The sequence below is a fragment of the Apiospora hydei genome (genome assembly GCF_038363865.1).
Source record: "Apiospora hydei strain CBS 114990 chromosome Unknown utg000009l_segment0_segment0, whole genome shotgun sequence".
NCBI classification, from domain to species: domain Eukaryota; kingdom Fungi; phylum Ascomycota; class Sordariomycetes; order Amphisphaeriales; family Apiosporaceae; genus Apiospora; species Apiospora hydei.
In genome coordinates this window covers 1,823,954-1,839,939 of record NW_027117368.1, presented here as the reverse complement: position 1 = coordinate 1,839,939, position 15,986 = coordinate 1,823,954, and the positions used below count along the sequence as shown (strand labels likewise).

Genomic DNA, 15,986 nt, shown 5'->3' with positions numbered 1-15,986 from the left:
GATCTTAATGGGCCGGGCATGCGACTGTCACCTTTTGAATTGGACGAGAATAGCTTGCAGGAGCTCCAATGCTGGAATAGATCCATCCATCCCAAGGCCTGGCCTGTCCTGTAAGTAGCTCTACTCGACCAGGAGGGGATCGCACCACGGACTCTGGCGGACGAGCCGCCATCTCACCAAGTACTTAAGTACTAATACCCGCAACTTCCACTTCCTGTCTGAGCAGGCCTAGCAGGGATATTTTTAGAGGGGCTCCACGACGAAACGAAGGTTCAAGGGGGTACCGAGCGCCAATCGATAGCGATAAGACCTAACGGGCCCTGCTTTTTTTGTCAAGCAGGTGGGACCTCCCTCTGCTGCGACAGGAAGCTTTCACTTTTCTCGGGAGAATTCTGAGACACGCAGTGCTGCTTCAATCGCGGCGCTTTCACTGGCACATAGTCGCAACATAGAAAACCCCGGCTTTGGAACCAGTTGCAGGCGATTGCTCAGCGCAATCTCTCTAGTTGGTCCTACAAGTAACTCGGCTGTCCAAACTTCGGCCGCGGTTATTTGCGTTGCTCTTGTAGCTGGCCGCCCAGGGTTTCCTGCTACTGCAGAATCGCATCAAATCCCCCCCGCTCTACCTCGCGAATGAGAGGTCCCGCGCAGTTACTGAAGATGGCAGCGTCGCGCCCTGTTCTCGATGGCGTATTCGGTATGTTAATTCCAACCTCGGCCCTCTTTGCACCACGGCGCATACTGATGCGACCCGATTTCTCTAGCTATCAACAAGCCTGTTGGCATGAGCTCTGCTCAAGTCATCCGAGACTGCCAGCACCACTTCAACCCCTCCGGCTTCTTCAAGCCCATGCTCGAACAAGAGGCGTCGAAACGCTCTCAAGAATCAAATAACAGGAGGAAGAGGCGCGGGTTTGGCAAGAATGACCTTCGGGTCAAGATGGGCCATGGAGGTACTCTGGACCCTCTAGCCACTGGCGTACTGATCCTGGGCGTCGGAAAGGGCACCAAGTCACTTCAGTCCTTTTTGGACTGCACCAAGACTTACGAGACTGTCGTTTTGTTTGGCGCAAGCACAGACACATACGATCGCGTAGGGAAAGTGCTGAAGAAGACGGGATATGACCACATTACCAAGCCTATGGTGGAAGAGGCCCTGAACTCCTTCCGTGGAACCCTGCAACAGATGCCTCCCTTGTACTCAGCACTGAAGATGGAAGGCAAGCCTTTGTACGAGTATGCCCGAGAGGGAAAGCCCATCCCGAGAGAGATACAGACCAGAGAGGTCAACGTCACCGAGCTGGAAATGGTGGAATGGTATGAGCCCGGCACTCACAACCATCGCTGGCCAGCTGAGGATGCCACTACTTTCGAGCGCCAATTTGCCGAGCAAGTCTGGAAGATTGAAAAGGACCAAATGACGAAAGAGAAGCGCACTCCCGAAGAGGAGGCCGAGGAAAGCAAGGCCTTGGCCGACCATGAAGACTTCAAGAGACAGGCCGATGAGAGCGTCGATGCACTTGTCTACGATAGAAACAAGAAGCGCAACAAGCGCAACAAGGGAGGTGCCCAGAACACTCCTGCTATGATGTCTGGTGCACTTGGAGATGCCCCGCCCCCTAAGCAGGGCAAAGGCTCGAATCTGATCCCACCTTCTCCAGACCCAAACACGCCGCCACCATGGGATGGCAAGGGTCCTGCTGCAGCGCGCATCCGGATGACCGTCACGTCAGGATTCTATGTCCGTAGCTTCTGTCATGATTTGGGTGTCAAGGTTGGATCGGCCGCGATGATGGCTGAACTGTGCAGAAGTCGCCAAGGCGATTTTGTGCTGGGTACCGAGAACTGTCTGGAATTCGACGAGCTCAGCAAGGGCGAAGAGGCATGGGCACCGCCGCTGGAGAAGATGTTGGCCCAGTGGAACACCAAGTCCGGCAAAGCGCCCTCCCAAGCACCCACGAGGGCGACACCAGCCCAAAGTGATGCTCAAAAGTCGGTTGAAGTATCGCCTCCTCGGAAGCGAAAAGCCTCAGAGGAGCCCGAGGCCCCGAGCAGTCCGGCAAAGAAAAGCAACATTCGACCATCTTCAAGGGAAAGGAAGTCGCCTTCTCCCAAGGACAAGGATGCCAGTGCTTAGTTGTGCGACATCTCAATCCCGGGCTAATCCATCGCTCGCCGTAAAGGAAGAACAGGACGGCTTGGAGGTTTTGCCTGCCTTTGCACAGCAGCGAGAAAAGGGTTGACTCGTTCAGACCGTACCGGTAGACGCCGGAAGGAATAAACAGTATAGCAAGACTGCTGATAGAAAAGAGTCGATAGATAGAAGGCATGGTTCATTGCATCAGCCAGGCGTTGGGAGGTAATCAAAAGTCACTACAAGGAAGGTCGCCAAACCAAATCTTACCTATTGCAAATGACCCTCGAGTTACAAAGCGCTTTGCTGGTGACGAGGCAGAGAGTACGTAAACATATCTCCAGATGTCATAAGCGACTCGATGCCACTGTGGCCACCAACAAGATGGATGCATCATGTATTGTAGCGTGGAAAAGCCGCTGTGGTAAGTAAGTCTTGGGTAAAATGCCAATATGCCTAAACGTTAGGTAAGCTATACGACACAATAGATGTATTCCAGGGGCTGGTAGCATCAATACATACATTATGTACCTATGCATTCACAACTCTACTGAACACAATGGCCATTTGTGTACCATTGGACTTGCTTTTCTGGATCACGCTAGAAGACAGCCCTGAGCCTCCTGCCACTTCTGCGGATGAGATTGAATCGTAGTCTCTTTGATTTCTTATATTATTTGAACATGTACCCTATGCATTAGCTCCTTCAGCGAGCAGGCATATCCTTGAGGTTATCCCAAATTACCATTACACATATATAGGCGAGTATCGATTCGTACTCGCCCTTTATTCGTACACGATCTAAAACAAGATCGTTTCTTCTCTCTCTCCCCTCCCTCTCCGTTCCGCGATTCAAAACAATAAAGCCGCGATTGGGACCTAGAATTTGCCGACCAAGAGGTTCTTGACCATCTCGCGGCCGGTGACGTATACGGTGCGCCACAGGGTAGGGAAGTCCAGGGTAGAACTGAGGCCGTCGGCGAAGCCGAAGAAGAGCATGGGCGGGATCCAGCCGCGGGCGTACTCGAGGGCGAAGCAGCCCTCGGGCATCTTGTACTGCTTGGCGGTGCCGCGGCGCAGGTGGTGAATGGAGCCGGCCGGGTAGATCTCGGGCTCGTACTCGCCAGGGGTGTAGGCCCACTGCTCGCCGGTCAGGATGTGGAAGTAGTCGTCGGCGGTGTGGCGGCCGGTGTGGCCCTCGGTGCCGATGGCGGTGCCGAAGATGATGAGGTACTCGGTGACGCTGGCGTGGATGATGTACATGGCGCCCATGGCGCCGCCGGCGTTGTTGAAGATGTACTCCTCATCCAGGTTGACGTGGGTCGGGTGCATGCCGTGCAGCTCCGAGGTGATGTAGCGCACGATGCTGCGGGTGTCGTTGCCGTGCGCCGCGATGCCGCGCGTGGCCAGGTCGGCGAGGTGGTCCGGCTTGAAGATGTAGAAGGCGTCGGCGTTCTGCTCGACGAGGTAGACCAGCGACGAGAGGAGGCCGACCAGGACGGCCAGGTAGGTGAATAGTCTCGTCATGGCTGCCGGCGGATTGTGCGGGTGATGCAATTGGGGCGCAGCGGGTATAGCGAGAGGCAGTAAAGGAGTGACGAAGGGAAAGGACAGATGTGCCAGCAGCGCACGTTTTGATCGCGAGGAGAAAAAATCGACAAATAGTCGCATAGGGGACCTACACTATTCGCATCGGACATTGCATGCTTATTACTTTCCATTCTGGCCAGCACTAACAGCCATCGGCTACTGGGATGCTGCATGGCGAGGTCATGGTCTGACGCTTCTGTGCCAATCACCAGCCCGTCTGCCGGCTCCATGCTCCTCCTGGGCCTGCAGCTCAATTTTAGTGCAGATTGCATCCTTGCGCTATCAATTAGGCCCCCCACCGAGCCACTAAACCTTGCCAGCTCCAGCGACCATCTCCTCCAGCTCCCCTGGAAGATCGCGGAGGTAAACCCAACGAAAACTCCGACACGCCGAACTTTGGTCAGGGCGAAGGAGGAAAAAAAAAGTTGGTCGGCTTTCTTATCGTGCCTGGTGAGCGTTGACATCACTCACAATTGATTATCCCACTGTCTGCACACACACTCTCTCCCTCCCAACAAACGACGATGGCGCAAACAATCGCCATTCCCGGCCAGCTCCTGGGCCCCTCGAGCAAATACGTCGCCGGCCCCGGCACCCACATCCACGAGGCGAACCTGTACTCCTCGGTCCTGGGCACCGTCACTATCGCGCAGCCCGAGAAGAAGATCGCGCCGGGCCCCGCCAAGCGCCTCACCAAGATCGCCGGCCTGCCCTCGTCGTCCGCCCAGCTCCCCACCATCTCCGTCTCGCTGACGGGCATCTCGGAGAAGCGCGAGGTCCTGCCCGAGGTCGGCAACGTCGTGCTCTGCCGCGTCACCCGCATCCAGCCGCGCCAGGCCACCGTCGCCATCCTCGTCGTCGGCGACACCGTGCTCGAGGCCGAGTGGCAGGGCGTCATCCGCCCCCCAGGACGTGCGCGCCACCGAGAAGGACAAGGTCAAGATCTACGAGAGCTTCCGGCCCGGCGACATCGTGCGAGCGCAGGTGGTGAGTCCAACCGGTTTCTTTCCGAACCAGTTTCTGCAGGGGTCGCGACCAGGTGTGCTAATATGAGTGTTTTGCTGTGTAGATTTCGCTGGGTGACCAGGCCAGCTACTATCTCGCGACCGCAAGCAACGACCTCGGCGTCATCATGGCCACGAGCGAAGCCGGCAATGTCATGTATCCCGTCAGCTGGAAGGAGTACAGAGACCCGGAGACGGGTTTGAATGAGAACAGAAAAGTCGCCAAGCCATTTTGAGAGGGTGTGCTCGCAAACTCGGCTGCATAAATCCATCATCGCCCTGATGCAAACCACCACGTCCAATTCCGTTGCCGTCAGTGAAACCGAGCTGAAATTGAGTCGACACCGCATATTTCGACTCTCGGGTCCTCCTACCGAGCCTAAAGTGGCATGTCGAGATCTGGACGCGGCATTTGGACTCTATGACGACATGTATTGGCCCGCAGTGTCAACTGATTCATTTACAGTGAAATGAAATGAAACGCATTGTCTACTGTATTGGGCTCTTGATATGGCAGTTTCAGGTTTCAACCTTGAATTGCATTGAAACACAGCTTCAGGAGTGCCCGAAGTATGGTAACTGCCCACGACCATGTCTGGAAGGCTACACTTGAATTTGCCATCTGCATACACATATATATCCTCTGTGAGGCTAGACCGACCTGTCTCTCTACAGGGGGTTTCGGCACATACGGTAGTAAGCGCTTTTGCGTTGTTGCAATTAAAATACTATGTCGGGCAGCAAAGAATGAAGGAGGTCCTAATCTCTCCCTTGCTTTCCAACTAAAACAGTCTTTGGCAGCGGAATGAATGTTTGTCTCGGACACATGTAGATGCATTAGGTACTCTAAGTACTATACCAACTGCCACTGCGCCTCTCTGTGATGCGCAGGTCCAGAACCCCCCCTCCCCGCCACCCCGAAATAGCAGCAGGCCGGCAGAGTAAGTTGGATTTAGGTAGGAGGGACGGGCAGGGACGGACAGGGACGGGCTGGGGGACAGGGACCCCCAACCCTGGAACAGCCAGCAAGCCTCTCGCATTGGATATGGGCACTGGGACAGACCCCGACCGAGCCAGAAACAGAAAACATGGCCTCCGCCGCAGGCCAGATCCTGGAACCTGATTTTTCGGATGGAGTTGCGCGGCAGATCAACTGGCAATGTCAGTGTACGACATGTCGAATTGGCAGGCCGAGCGCCGCAAATAAGAATTGACGTCTTCGCTGCCACACTGCCCAACCTTCCAATTTCCCGCCTTGTTTTCCTGCGTCTCTCAGAGGGTCTCTGGTCTCTGGCAGGAATCTACTAAAATCGATCGCCGTCAAACGCATGCTCCGTGGACGTCATGCCCGGATATTCTTGCGATCGACTAAAAAGAGGAACACCATTAAAGTAATCCCGTCAGCCCCCTCCGGAATCTCCCATACATTCGTTGCATGCATGCATGTTTGCTTCGACCAATCTATCAATCGACCGAGATCAATTTAAAAGACAAAAACGAACAGATTTGGACCCAGCCGGATTGCACAGGAAGCCGCCAGGACCGAAGCGCAAGAAGAGAGAGTATACGGAGCACAGCATAGACGCACTGCTGCATTGCTAGTGCCCGGGATTGATCATGTCGAAAGTAATGACAATGACGCTACCGCCCACTCCTCTCGCGATGAAAACCCACCCAAACCCAACTAGCACCACCACCACCACCGCCACGACAACGACAGCGACGAACCCCTCTACCCCCACGCGGCCACGGTCGACCACGGCGACGACAAAGGGCCGCCCGCGGTCGCGGAGCACCTCGCCCTGCTGCCCGCACTGTGGGAACTCCCTCCCCTTCCTCTCCGTCTCGGACCCGCATACCGCCCTGCTCGAGGCCCAGAAGCAGATTGCCGACCTCGAGGCCCAGGTCCACCTGCTCAACAAGAAGGCCACCGCCGCCGTCGACCGCTGGGCCGACTACGAGGATGAGCTATCCCGCCTGCGCGCCGCCTCCCTGAGCAGCAATGCCCCGACCGTCACGACGTCATCGTCGGCAGGGGAGGCCATTGTCTTCGGGGCCGCCGTCGATGAGCGGCCTGGGCATCATGATGAACCCGGGCTCGACAACGAACCGAAACTCCCGGCCCTCCACGGCCGTGACCGAAGCGCCCTCGCCACGAGGGTCCGGCTTCTTCGGCGGCAGCGTGGCGCAAGCCGCCTCCTCGCGCATCAGCCAACTGCTCTCGCCACGGAAATCGACGCCCAACCTAGCCGCCAACAACAACCACACTACCAACAACGCCAACGCGCAACAGGCGGCCGCAGTAACGCGCGCCTCCTTCATGACTTCGTCAGCAACAACGAACAACAACAACTCCTCGTCGCTGCACCCGCACCCGCTGCCCTCGCCGACTCCGAGCGCCGACGACCTGGTGGAGGCGCTGGCGCGGGAGCAGTCGCTGCGGCAGGCGGCCGAGGGCCGGCTCAACGAGACGAGCCGCGAAGTCGAGGAGCTCAGCGTCACGCTGTTCGAGCAGGCCAACGAGATGGTGGCCAGCGAGCGGCGGGCGCGGGCCCAGCTCGAGGAGCGGGTGGGCGTCCTCGAGCGGCGCGAGGACGAGAAGCGCGGCCGGCTCGAGAGGCTCGAGGGCTCCGTCGCCCGCATCGAGCGGATCTCGCGCATCCTTGGCGAGGATGATGAGGAGGGTTATGGCGGCGCAAGCGGCAAGCTCGCTCCTCCTCCTCGCTAGGCATACTTGAAGGGGGACAACGTATTGTCGCGGGAGGCTTTCTTAAACGACGCTTCTCGTTTATTCCTTTTGTTCGTGTTTTATTACTCCCTGGTTGCTAGGCATGGTTATGCATTGGGAATGGACCTCGGAATGGATGGCTCAATCCGAGGCAGGGAAAGAGCCTGAGATATATACCCCCGGTGTTCCGTTGCATTATTTCAAGGTCTAGGGGAAATCTTGGCAAGGTCATCATCTATCTGCATGGTCGGGATATACGAAGCATCTCATCTTTTTTTGGTCGGTTGGTTCAACATGGAGGGAAGGCATAGGGGAAAAAAACTGGGAACAAGAGGTGCCTCCTTCATTTACGACTTATGCTTTTACGACAATGACATATCTGTATTTTTAGTGTACTCTAATATTTGCGACTATCCAACGCTGATTTATATCGTGCTTTATACTTTACTTTACGATGGGGAAGATTAACCTCCACAAAGATGCTGCCGCTCTCGTCATGATCGGTATGGTGGTGGCAATGGCCTAAAAGGGATCGGTGGCCATATTCTCAAAGCCGGTCGGTCAATGAGCTGGAAGCCGGACACGCCCGTCTCACTCGAGGCCGTCCCTTCGGGAATTGAGAACAGCCCTCGAGTCCTTGCCGTCGGACGCGTACGAGCTGCACGCCCGTCTGGCAACGCTCTCGATCCCGTGGAAGATGCCGGACATGACCTCGACGTTCGATTCGCTCTGGGCCATGTTGCGGCCCCCGTTGGAAGCCTTTCGCGAACGCATAGTAATGGCTTTCAGAGCCCTCGATGGAAGGAGTAGTTCCTTTCCGAGTGGTTGGACGTGATTGGCTGCGTGGTCCCGTACCGTCGCGCCGGGGCCGCCCTCATGGAGTGCTATCAGGCATATATATGGAGGCGCTAAGCAGCCGATACAGTAATATGATATCTAAAGTTAGGTATAGCCTCGAAAAGAATGCCGCGAAGGAAGCAACTAGATTCTTCTATCGCAAAGTGTCTGCCTGGTTGTCTGAAGTTAACAATGCAACCCCGGCACGGCAGGCTCCATTTGATGTTCGTTTATGTCTCGTTATCACCAACATAAACTGCAACGAATCTTTTCCAATACCAACATGACGACGCCCTTCTTGGCTCTGCCCACTGAGCTGGCAACGGCCATTGTGACTCACTTGGATGTAAGCGACCTCTTGCGTTTGTCGAAAACATGCAAGAACCTACACGCCTTCGCCCAGCCGTTCCTCCTGGACACCGTAACACTGGCATACAATCCCGCTGCTTTGCCTAATCAGAGCCGGCCGTTCGCCTCTCTGCTCCGGCTCCTCGTTCGAAACAATGGCGCGGCCTCGTTCCTCCGGCACCTCCAGCTCGTATGCCCGGAAACGGCTGAGGTAGTAGTAGCAGGGCCTTTGTCCCTTGGTCGGAATGGGTGGTGGGACGAGAACAGGCTGCTGTTCGAGGGCGTCCTGGAAGACCTGCAAATGCCGGACCGGGATCGCTGGCGACACGCGCTTCGGGATGGTGACACCCGGGCACTGATCGCCCTGGCCCTGGCTTACTGTGTAGAGCTCGAGTCGCTCGAGGCCGCGTCGAATATCCTCTTTTTGAGAGATGGTGCTGGGGACAACTGGCTCCTCCGCATGTTCCGCCACTTACTCGGCGTACGTAGTCTGTCCACGACTAGCTTCGAGAAGTTACGCCGCATCATGATATCTACCGAGCACTGGAACGATGAAAACAACTCTATCTCCCCCGAGGATATCAGCTGGTGGCATCGGCCCGAGTTCAAGGCTGAGGTGATGCGGGACCGGGCGTCGAGCTCCAAGGAATGGGGCTGGAGCACGCCCCAGTGGAAGCAGGCCGGCGAGGGCGAGAACTTCGACCTGGCGTTGCTCCTCTTCTATCTGCCGGCCCTCGAGGAGCTCTCCTGCCGCTGCCTTTCAGCAAGAAGGAAGCCGATTTCCAGTACGCCGCCGGTGTTGGTTTTGGCGTCGACGACGAGTTCTGGCCGCTGACCGCGCCACCCAGGGCATCCCGCCTGAGGACGTTGCATATTAGGCTACAGTACGCCCCTGAGGCGGCCCTCGAGACGATCCTTGCGGCCATACCCTCGCTGCACACCCTGCACATTGAATTGAATAAGCCCTCGACTACCACGCCCATCGACTGCCCCGCGATCCAGCGGGCGCTGCGGCACGTTGAGCCTACGCTCGAGGACCTGAAGCTTACCGCTGACCTCTTCGGAGACGAAGCATGCGACGTGCAGAACCTGGGAAGGGTGGTCGGGGGCCGGATTGGGGGCGGCGACGGCGGGCTGTCAACCGGCTTCCCGGCGCTCAAGTCGCTGCACACGTCGCTGCCCCTCCTGTTTGGGCAAGAAGCATCCGGGCGGTACGTGCTGTCGCCCGGGGATACTGACTGGTGGAGTGACGACGAGGACGGCGACGAAGTCAAAGGGATCAAGTCTGTCGACGACCCCTATCACGACATGATGCTCATCGCGGCCGCCGAGCTGGCCGGCCTTCTCCCCCGCGGCCTCGAGGTCCTCACCATCAATGACGACCTCTGGTTCTATGACGCGCTGCCAGCCTGGTCGGGGGGTAAGCGGACGCTCGGTATGCTCATGGCGTTTGCGACTGGATCCCCGATATCACCCAGGGTGACACAGGGGCTGTCGCTGCCCCGCCTGCACACCAGCGTGGAGGTCGATGCAGGGGTTGCTGCAGGGTGTCCTTGGAGGACCGCAACGCCGAGGCTGCGGGCTCTCAACGTGTCGTTTCGAGACGAAAATACCTGGTGTTGGGCCGACGAGCCCGGCACCACGCAAGTTGCTCACCTCCAATGGGGTTGCGCACGCCAAGGGCTCGAATGTCGCGCTCTCCGCTCTCGGGCTCCAGGCCAGGTTTGATGTTGCCTGCCGGTCGGATGCATTCCCTCACTGATAGATCACAAAACTGCCAGCTCTGCTTATCAACGACAAGGGTATGTATGTGTCTGTGTTCGTGTGTGACTGCCTGTGAGTGCCAGATGTGAATCCCCAAATATCATCGGAGGGTCCATCTCGATGGCATCTTTCCATCGTACGATTATCTGCGCCGCGCAGATCGGGTTCTCCACAGCCTAGCATCCACCCAAATCATGTATCCGACGATGCGAGATAACCAGAAGGATGTTGGTAGTCGGCTGCTTGCACCCGCTGTTGTGTTTCTTGACTACCTACTCTATCCCTCGGAGTCTCCTTGCGTATGTGACAGACCCGCCGCCCAGGCATCTGGATGCAACGGGAGACGGAGCGAACTGCATTGAAAGTCGATATGCAAAGCCATATGATGGTCCTTTTGGCGGGCAGATGCCCATACAACAGAGGTGACCACGGCTCTTCTATTTAACCCCGTTAGTTGTACATCGATAACTGCCCAAGAGACTCAAGTAGCAATGCTTCATGACGAATGTCGTGGATTCCGATGGAAGAGAGCGAGATGGCTACTTGACCTGTCTATTGCTATGATCAGGGGTGGGAGCGAAACTGGTCAGTACCCCTTACTCCCAGTTCCCATAACTATGCTTATGCCGTTTTTTTTTATCAGGAATTATAGCGACCCCTTTCTGGCTCGTGACTTCCACAAATTCCAGGCTCGGACGCCGAGCAACATCTGTCGTTGGCAGTCCAAGGGGAGATCAGAGCATATATGTTCCAGTTAAGAACAGCAGGAAAAATTTTCCCCAAGTCTTTTCCGGAACATGTCCCAGATCCATGCAGGTCGTTGCTTGGGACGTTTTGTAAGAGTGAGAGAGAGAGAAAAAAAGCGAAAAAGCGAAGAAGTGAGAAGCAATAATTCCATTAAGCAAATCGCTTTAAGCCCACCGCAACCCCTTTTTTGTATCTACGCAAACGCCGGGTCACCTTCGATGCATAGAAAGAAGCGCTTTTGTCGTTCGAAATCATCAGGATTGACAGCTCATCATGCGTTGCCCAGCCTGCCTTCAAACCGCCATACTATGTCGTCAATAAATACTTCATCCGCCTGAATTTTGAGTTCAATGCGCCAGAAAATGCCCTATATTGCCAACAGATATCTGCTCCGAAGGAATGGTCGTAAGTCGTGTTGGTCTGAAGTATTTGCCAGGCATCGGGAATGCATCCGAGACTGGCCGCTTCAACTCCTTCAGATCTAGTGCAGCTTCAATCTTCCCAGTGCAACGGAATTCGGCGTGGCTTGGCGTGGCTTGGCGTGTGGGTGACGGCTCCATCGCGGTACGTTGTAAACGTAAGAATTCGACAACCTGTGAGAGAGATATTGCATTTATGCAAGCCATTCTTCTTCATCTCTCTTTAGTCCCCTCATGACCAGACCTTCGTCGATTGAATCATCATCTCCATCCTCCGCTTCGTCTTGATAGTCTCCATTCGCGTAGTCGTGGCCGTTGACCGGTTGCTGTACTTCCTCCTCGTCGAACATCCAAGTCATTCCGTTTGCCTCCTCCTCAAGGGGGAAAATCTCTTGCGCATACTCCCCTAATCCCCTAGGTCCTTCCCACAAAGCCAGTGCACTGTCAGGGCAACCACGCTCCAATTCTATGTCTCCAAAATATGGTGGCTGTTCCGTGGGATTCTCGTTGTGCGGCGAAAAGAGTTTCTCCAAAGCTATCAGCTGTTCCCTGTAACCTTCAGGGATCTTGACCTTCACTTCGATAGGACCCCGCTTATATCTCACAGGCATGCCGACACCGGCCTCGAACGCCTTGCAAACTTCGAGTGGTGAAAGGTGTTCGTATGCTAAAGCAATACGTTTCCCATTCCACTTTGACGGTCCATCTTTGAAGAGCTGCAGGATAGCTGGGCCGACGTCGTGTTCAGCGTCTAGCCACGGGAGTTTGGCATCGGGATGGAATGGAGCTTGCCATTCAAATGAGCCATCGGCCTTCAGTTCCATACAGAAGAGCGGATAAGGGAGCGAGGTGAAATTGTTGTTGTATATGCCCGTATAGACATATGTTGCAGGGAGCTCGATTTTCCGAATGTACTCCTCTACTTTGTGCTTAGCTGCCCAAAGAGGCAATGACGGCCAATCGGGGTTGTACGCAGCATGGTCGGGCATAGAAGAGTATATGAAATGGTGAACACCAGCCCTCTTCGCAGTATCTGCGATAGCCTCTCCAATTTGGAGTTCATTGCCGTAAAAGGTGGTGTTGATGAATGCCAGCTGGGCGCCACGAAATAACGACGAGATTAGATCCTGGTTGACAGAAATGCCAGGAATATGAGCATTTGCTGTGACGTCCAGCTTATCTTCCGGCTTTTTCGAACGTAGAGCTCGCCCACAAAGACGGTCACATTCGGATTGGTGGACACCTCGGTTGCTATCACGCCCTCCAGGTTTCGCAGCTGCGCCCGCACTTTATAGCCAACGGCAGTCGCTATCCTGATTAAAGAAGCAGCTTGGCGGCCACTTGCATTGATTACGGCAATCGTCTTATCTGGCGAGGGCGTCGAACGCTTGAGAGGACGAAAGCTCAAGGAATTATTCCTTGACACCAGGGGTGAACTCTCCGAATAAGAAGATCGCGTGTGTTTGTGTCGTGACTGGCCGGTCCCGGACTTGGTATAAGAGTTACCCTGTTGGTCCGTTGGTGATGGTCTTATGGCCAGATCAGTCCGAATGGGAATGGGCTCGGAAGTAGGAGGCATTGCGTCGATAGCTGAAGCCGCAGCGCCTTCTTGGCCCTTGGTGAGGGGTGGTGTTGAGACAGGAAGGAAGAGAAAATTGGCAGGAGACTCCAAGCGAAGCAGAGGGCAAATATCAGAAACTCGCTCTTTGCTGTGTAGATAAACAAGTAGGTACTCGGGTGTCGCTTAATTGCACGTATGTGGTTTGTGATTTTTGGTCCTGGCGGTCTCAGGGGCCCTGGGAAATCCGGAGACAAAGAAAGGCCTAATCAGGTCATAAGAATTGACGGGCAGCCAATCAACGCCACGGGGAGCTGAGCTTTGACAGAGCGTTTCTTCAAAAAGAATGGCCCGAGCCTATCGAAGTGAGACGATAGTGCATAACACAGATCACCCGTCGGATATCTGCTGCCTCTCGGCCTGCTATCTGCTCGAGCAATATATCGCAGAGAAAACGGGCTTGAGCACCACGGTAAAAACCTGGGCAGTATGAGAAACTCTGGTGTTTCGACAAGCCCGACCAGATACTTGGCGTGTATGTACCCTGCAAGGGATGGAATGGCTGTCTCCTTCGATAGGGCTGGCGAATACGAATTAGTGGACGCTTATCGGCCAAGGTGAGCCTGGTGGGCGGGAAAAGGAAAGATGAGATGATATCTTCCGTTCGGCGAGCGAGGATAACGACGATCTGAGGCGGATCGCCGGCAGAAAAGTTGGCGGAAGGGTTGCGTGCAAGTATAGAAGGGCAAACAGGAAAGAAAAAAACAAGCGAAACACCACAGGCCCAAACGAGTCGCGGACAAAGTGCGCGACCTCTTTTCCACCCTGGGCCTCCTCTATGGGCTCCAATGTATCAGCAGATCAGAGCAAAAGTGCCTGAAGTGGAAGGCTGATTTGGCTCGTATCCACACTAGTAGACGCTGGCGATGAAATAGCCCAATAGGGGACTTGTGCTGCTAGACGTGTTCGAAATTGTGGGCAGAATGGTTTGCAGGCATTGCATTTGCAACGTGCCTGATGCTTGAGGTTTTTGCTGGGCTTCGGGGGGAGATATGCAGTGTGTGGTGGCCACTGACCTGGATCGAGGCAAGGCCTGTGTAGGTACGTAGGTATGCATGTAAAGAGATCTCGGGGCAGGACAGGGCAAGGAGTCGAGAGCGCGCGCCCAAATGGAGGAAGACGGGGTCGGCAAGCGGTCCGGTCCAGAAGCAAGCAAAGGAAGTATTATCGAAGCAACATACCTAGGTAGGTACCTACTGTACAACCATCTAGCGAAAGTGGGCGGTGTAGCTTGCGATCAAAAAGCCTGGGGCCGTTAGATAGACCTTGGTAGGTAAGTACTTGGTAGTAGGCAACTGATCCGTCAGTACGGAAGGTTTGTCGCACAAAGCCTTGCCTTGGACGAAACCCAGATCGGTCGGGGTGATTAGGCTTATCTTTGTCTGTCGCAAAGCAAGCACTCGGTCAAGAGGACGAGGCACAGCAGGCACAGTTGAAAATAAAATAAAATAAAATAAAATAAAAAACCAGGAGGGCCGGTAGACGGATGCAAAGCAGCGATATGCAGCATGTAGCATGTGCGTGATGGGAGATGACGTGTAAGTCGATCGGGTGTGGTGGTGTTGTCCAGGCCTTGACTGTTTCGCCTAGCAGGTGCCAGGCCACTTGCTCCGTTCCAAACACCGGTTCCAAGAGACGTCGGCCGTCGTCCAAAGCAGGCAGGAACAGTTCACAGCTAGGAAGGTAGGGATGGGGCCGGAAACAGAAGGGGGCATGAAGAAGGAGAGGCTTAAAGTAAAAAAAAAAAACCCCATCAACCTCCCCAAAAGCCCTCAGCCAAGGTCAGATGATTATCTCGTAGTGCGGTCTATCAAGTAATGGGAATTCCCAAGTGGCTGTCGAAGCATGCGTGAGTTGCCTGGCAATTGCTTGATTGCTCGAAGGTTGCGCGCACAGGAGCCATCAATCTCGCGTCTACCTTTGACCTCATCCAGCATACATGGATGTATCGAGGGGTTCACACTCTATCTACTACCACTAGGTACTACTACTGCACATATTACCCAGGTTACCTACCTACTACTAGTGCTGCACTGCTAACCTGCAATACATCAAGTAAGATGCAGGCGTTTTTGTGCAGTATCAGGGTCCGATTTTATCTAATAAAATCCCTTCACCGTCCAGTCGGCTTGGTGTTGGGTTAGGTTCAAGAGAGAGGAGTCTGTCTACCTGGTTCGGATTAGGTAACGGAATTCCCATCGTCTGGCCCAGGCACCAAGTCCTGCTCGAGCTCGCAAGTGTCACTCTCGCTTGTCCGAGCCTATTATCAATCGCTGGACCGTCCCCTCTGCTGATTTTGTCGGCTACTGGACCAGGCGCAGCCTGCCCGTTGATTTGATCTGTATCTGTCCTCGGAACGCAGGACGCTTATTGGGCTCAAGTCCCTTCAAGTCCCTTCTTCTGTGTGTTAGTATCCGTACGCGCACTAGCTAGCGGGTGGTGTGGGTTCGGCCATATGTCGCCTTCTTTCCTCCTTGTACGTCTTGTAAAGTAATGGAAACACCTTCTTGACATCGTGAATGGTCCCTTGCAGCAGAGATTTTCCAAGACTTCGATATCCAAGCAACTCCTGCAGCCCCTTGACCCATATAAAGAGGGTTCGCAGCATGCTCGGAGATGTTTTTTTCCTTTCACTCTCTCGCAAGTATCGCAACTACCCAACCGAAACCACAGGCGTTGGCTAGGCCAGCCATCTAATAACATATAGTCCTCTGGTAGGCGATAGTTGGTTTTTGCAACATGCTTCGAGGACCGTGTACGCCGCGGCCCGTATAGCACCAGCCCGCCGAGTAGCATG

At 55.0% G+C, this 15,986-nt stretch overlaps 7 protein-coding genes across 7 annotated transcripts; 5 read left to right on the top strand and 2 right to left on the bottom strand.

Annotated features, from left to right (window-relative positions):
* Window positions 1-660: 660 nt before the first annotated feature.
* On the top strand, window positions 661-2,137 carry PG997_012368 (TruB family pseudouridylate synthase; the record flags this gene model as incomplete). Its single annotated transcript, XM_066816682.1, has 2 exons — window positions 661-697; window positions 765-2,137. 2 exons carry the CDS (start codon window positions 661-663, stop codon window positions 2,135-2,137), a joined length of 1,410 nt encoding a protein of 469 aa, XP_066662374.1.
* Window positions 2,138-3,013: 876 nt separating this feature from the next.
* On the bottom strand, window positions 3,014-3,661 carry PG997_012367 (C-8 sterol isomerase; the record flags this gene model as incomplete). Its single annotated transcript, XM_066816681.1, has 1 exon — window positions 3,014-3,661. One exon carries the CDS (start codon window positions 3,659-3,661, stop codon window positions 3,014-3,016), a length of 648 nt encoding a protein of 215 aa, XP_066662373.1.
* Window positions 3,662-4,248: 587 nt separating this feature from the next.
* PG997_012366 (3'-5' exoribonuclease CSL4) lies at window positions 4,249-4,964 on the top strand (the record flags this gene model as incomplete). The annotated part of the gene is made up of 2 exons (XM_066816680.1): window positions 4,249-4,740; window positions 4,794-4,964. 2 exons carry the CDS (start codon window positions 4,249-4,251, stop codon window positions 4,962-4,964), a joined length of 663 nt encoding a protein of 220 aa, XP_066662372.1.
* A 1,399-nt stretch (window positions 4,965-6,363) lies between these two features.
* On the top strand, window positions 6,364-7,456 carry PG997_012365 (TFIID and SAGA subunit TAF61; the record flags this gene model as incomplete). The annotated part of the gene is made up of 2 exons (XM_066816679.1): window positions 6,364-6,755; window positions 6,799-7,456. 2 exons carry the CDS (start codon window positions 6,364-6,366, stop codon window positions 7,454-7,456), a joined length of 1,050 nt encoding a protein of 349 aa, XP_066662371.1.
* Window positions 7,457-7,910: 454 nt separating this feature from the next.
* Window positions 7,911-8,266, top strand: PG997_012364 (uncharacterized protein; the record flags this gene model as incomplete). The annotated part of the gene is made up of 2 exons (XM_066816678.1): window positions 7,911-7,959; window positions 8,010-8,266. The coding sequence occupies 2 exons, from the start codon at window positions 7,911-7,913 to the stop codon at window positions 8,264-8,266; spliced, it is 306 nt and encodes a 101-aa protein (XP_066662370.1).
* Window positions 8,267-8,576: 310 nt separating this feature from the next.
* Window positions 8,577-10,369, top strand: PG997_012363 (uncharacterized protein; the record flags this gene model as incomplete). Its single annotated transcript, XM_066816677.1, has 2 exons — window positions 8,577-9,349; window positions 9,490-10,369. The coding sequence occupies 2 exons, from the start codon at window positions 8,577-8,579 to the stop codon at window positions 10,367-10,369; spliced, it is 1,653 nt and encodes a 550-aa protein (XP_066662369.1).
* Window positions 10,370-11,765: 1,396 nt separating this feature from the next.
* Window positions 11,766-13,150, bottom strand: PG997_012362 (nitrogen metabolic regulation protein; the record flags this gene model as incomplete). The annotated part of the gene is made up of 2 exons (XM_066816676.1): window positions 11,766-12,698; window positions 12,770-13,150. The coding sequence occupies 2 exons, from the start codon at window positions 13,148-13,150 to the stop codon at window positions 11,766-11,768; spliced, it is 1,314 nt and encodes a 437-aa protein (XP_066662368.1).
* Window positions 13,151-15,986: the final 2,836 nt, after the last annotated feature.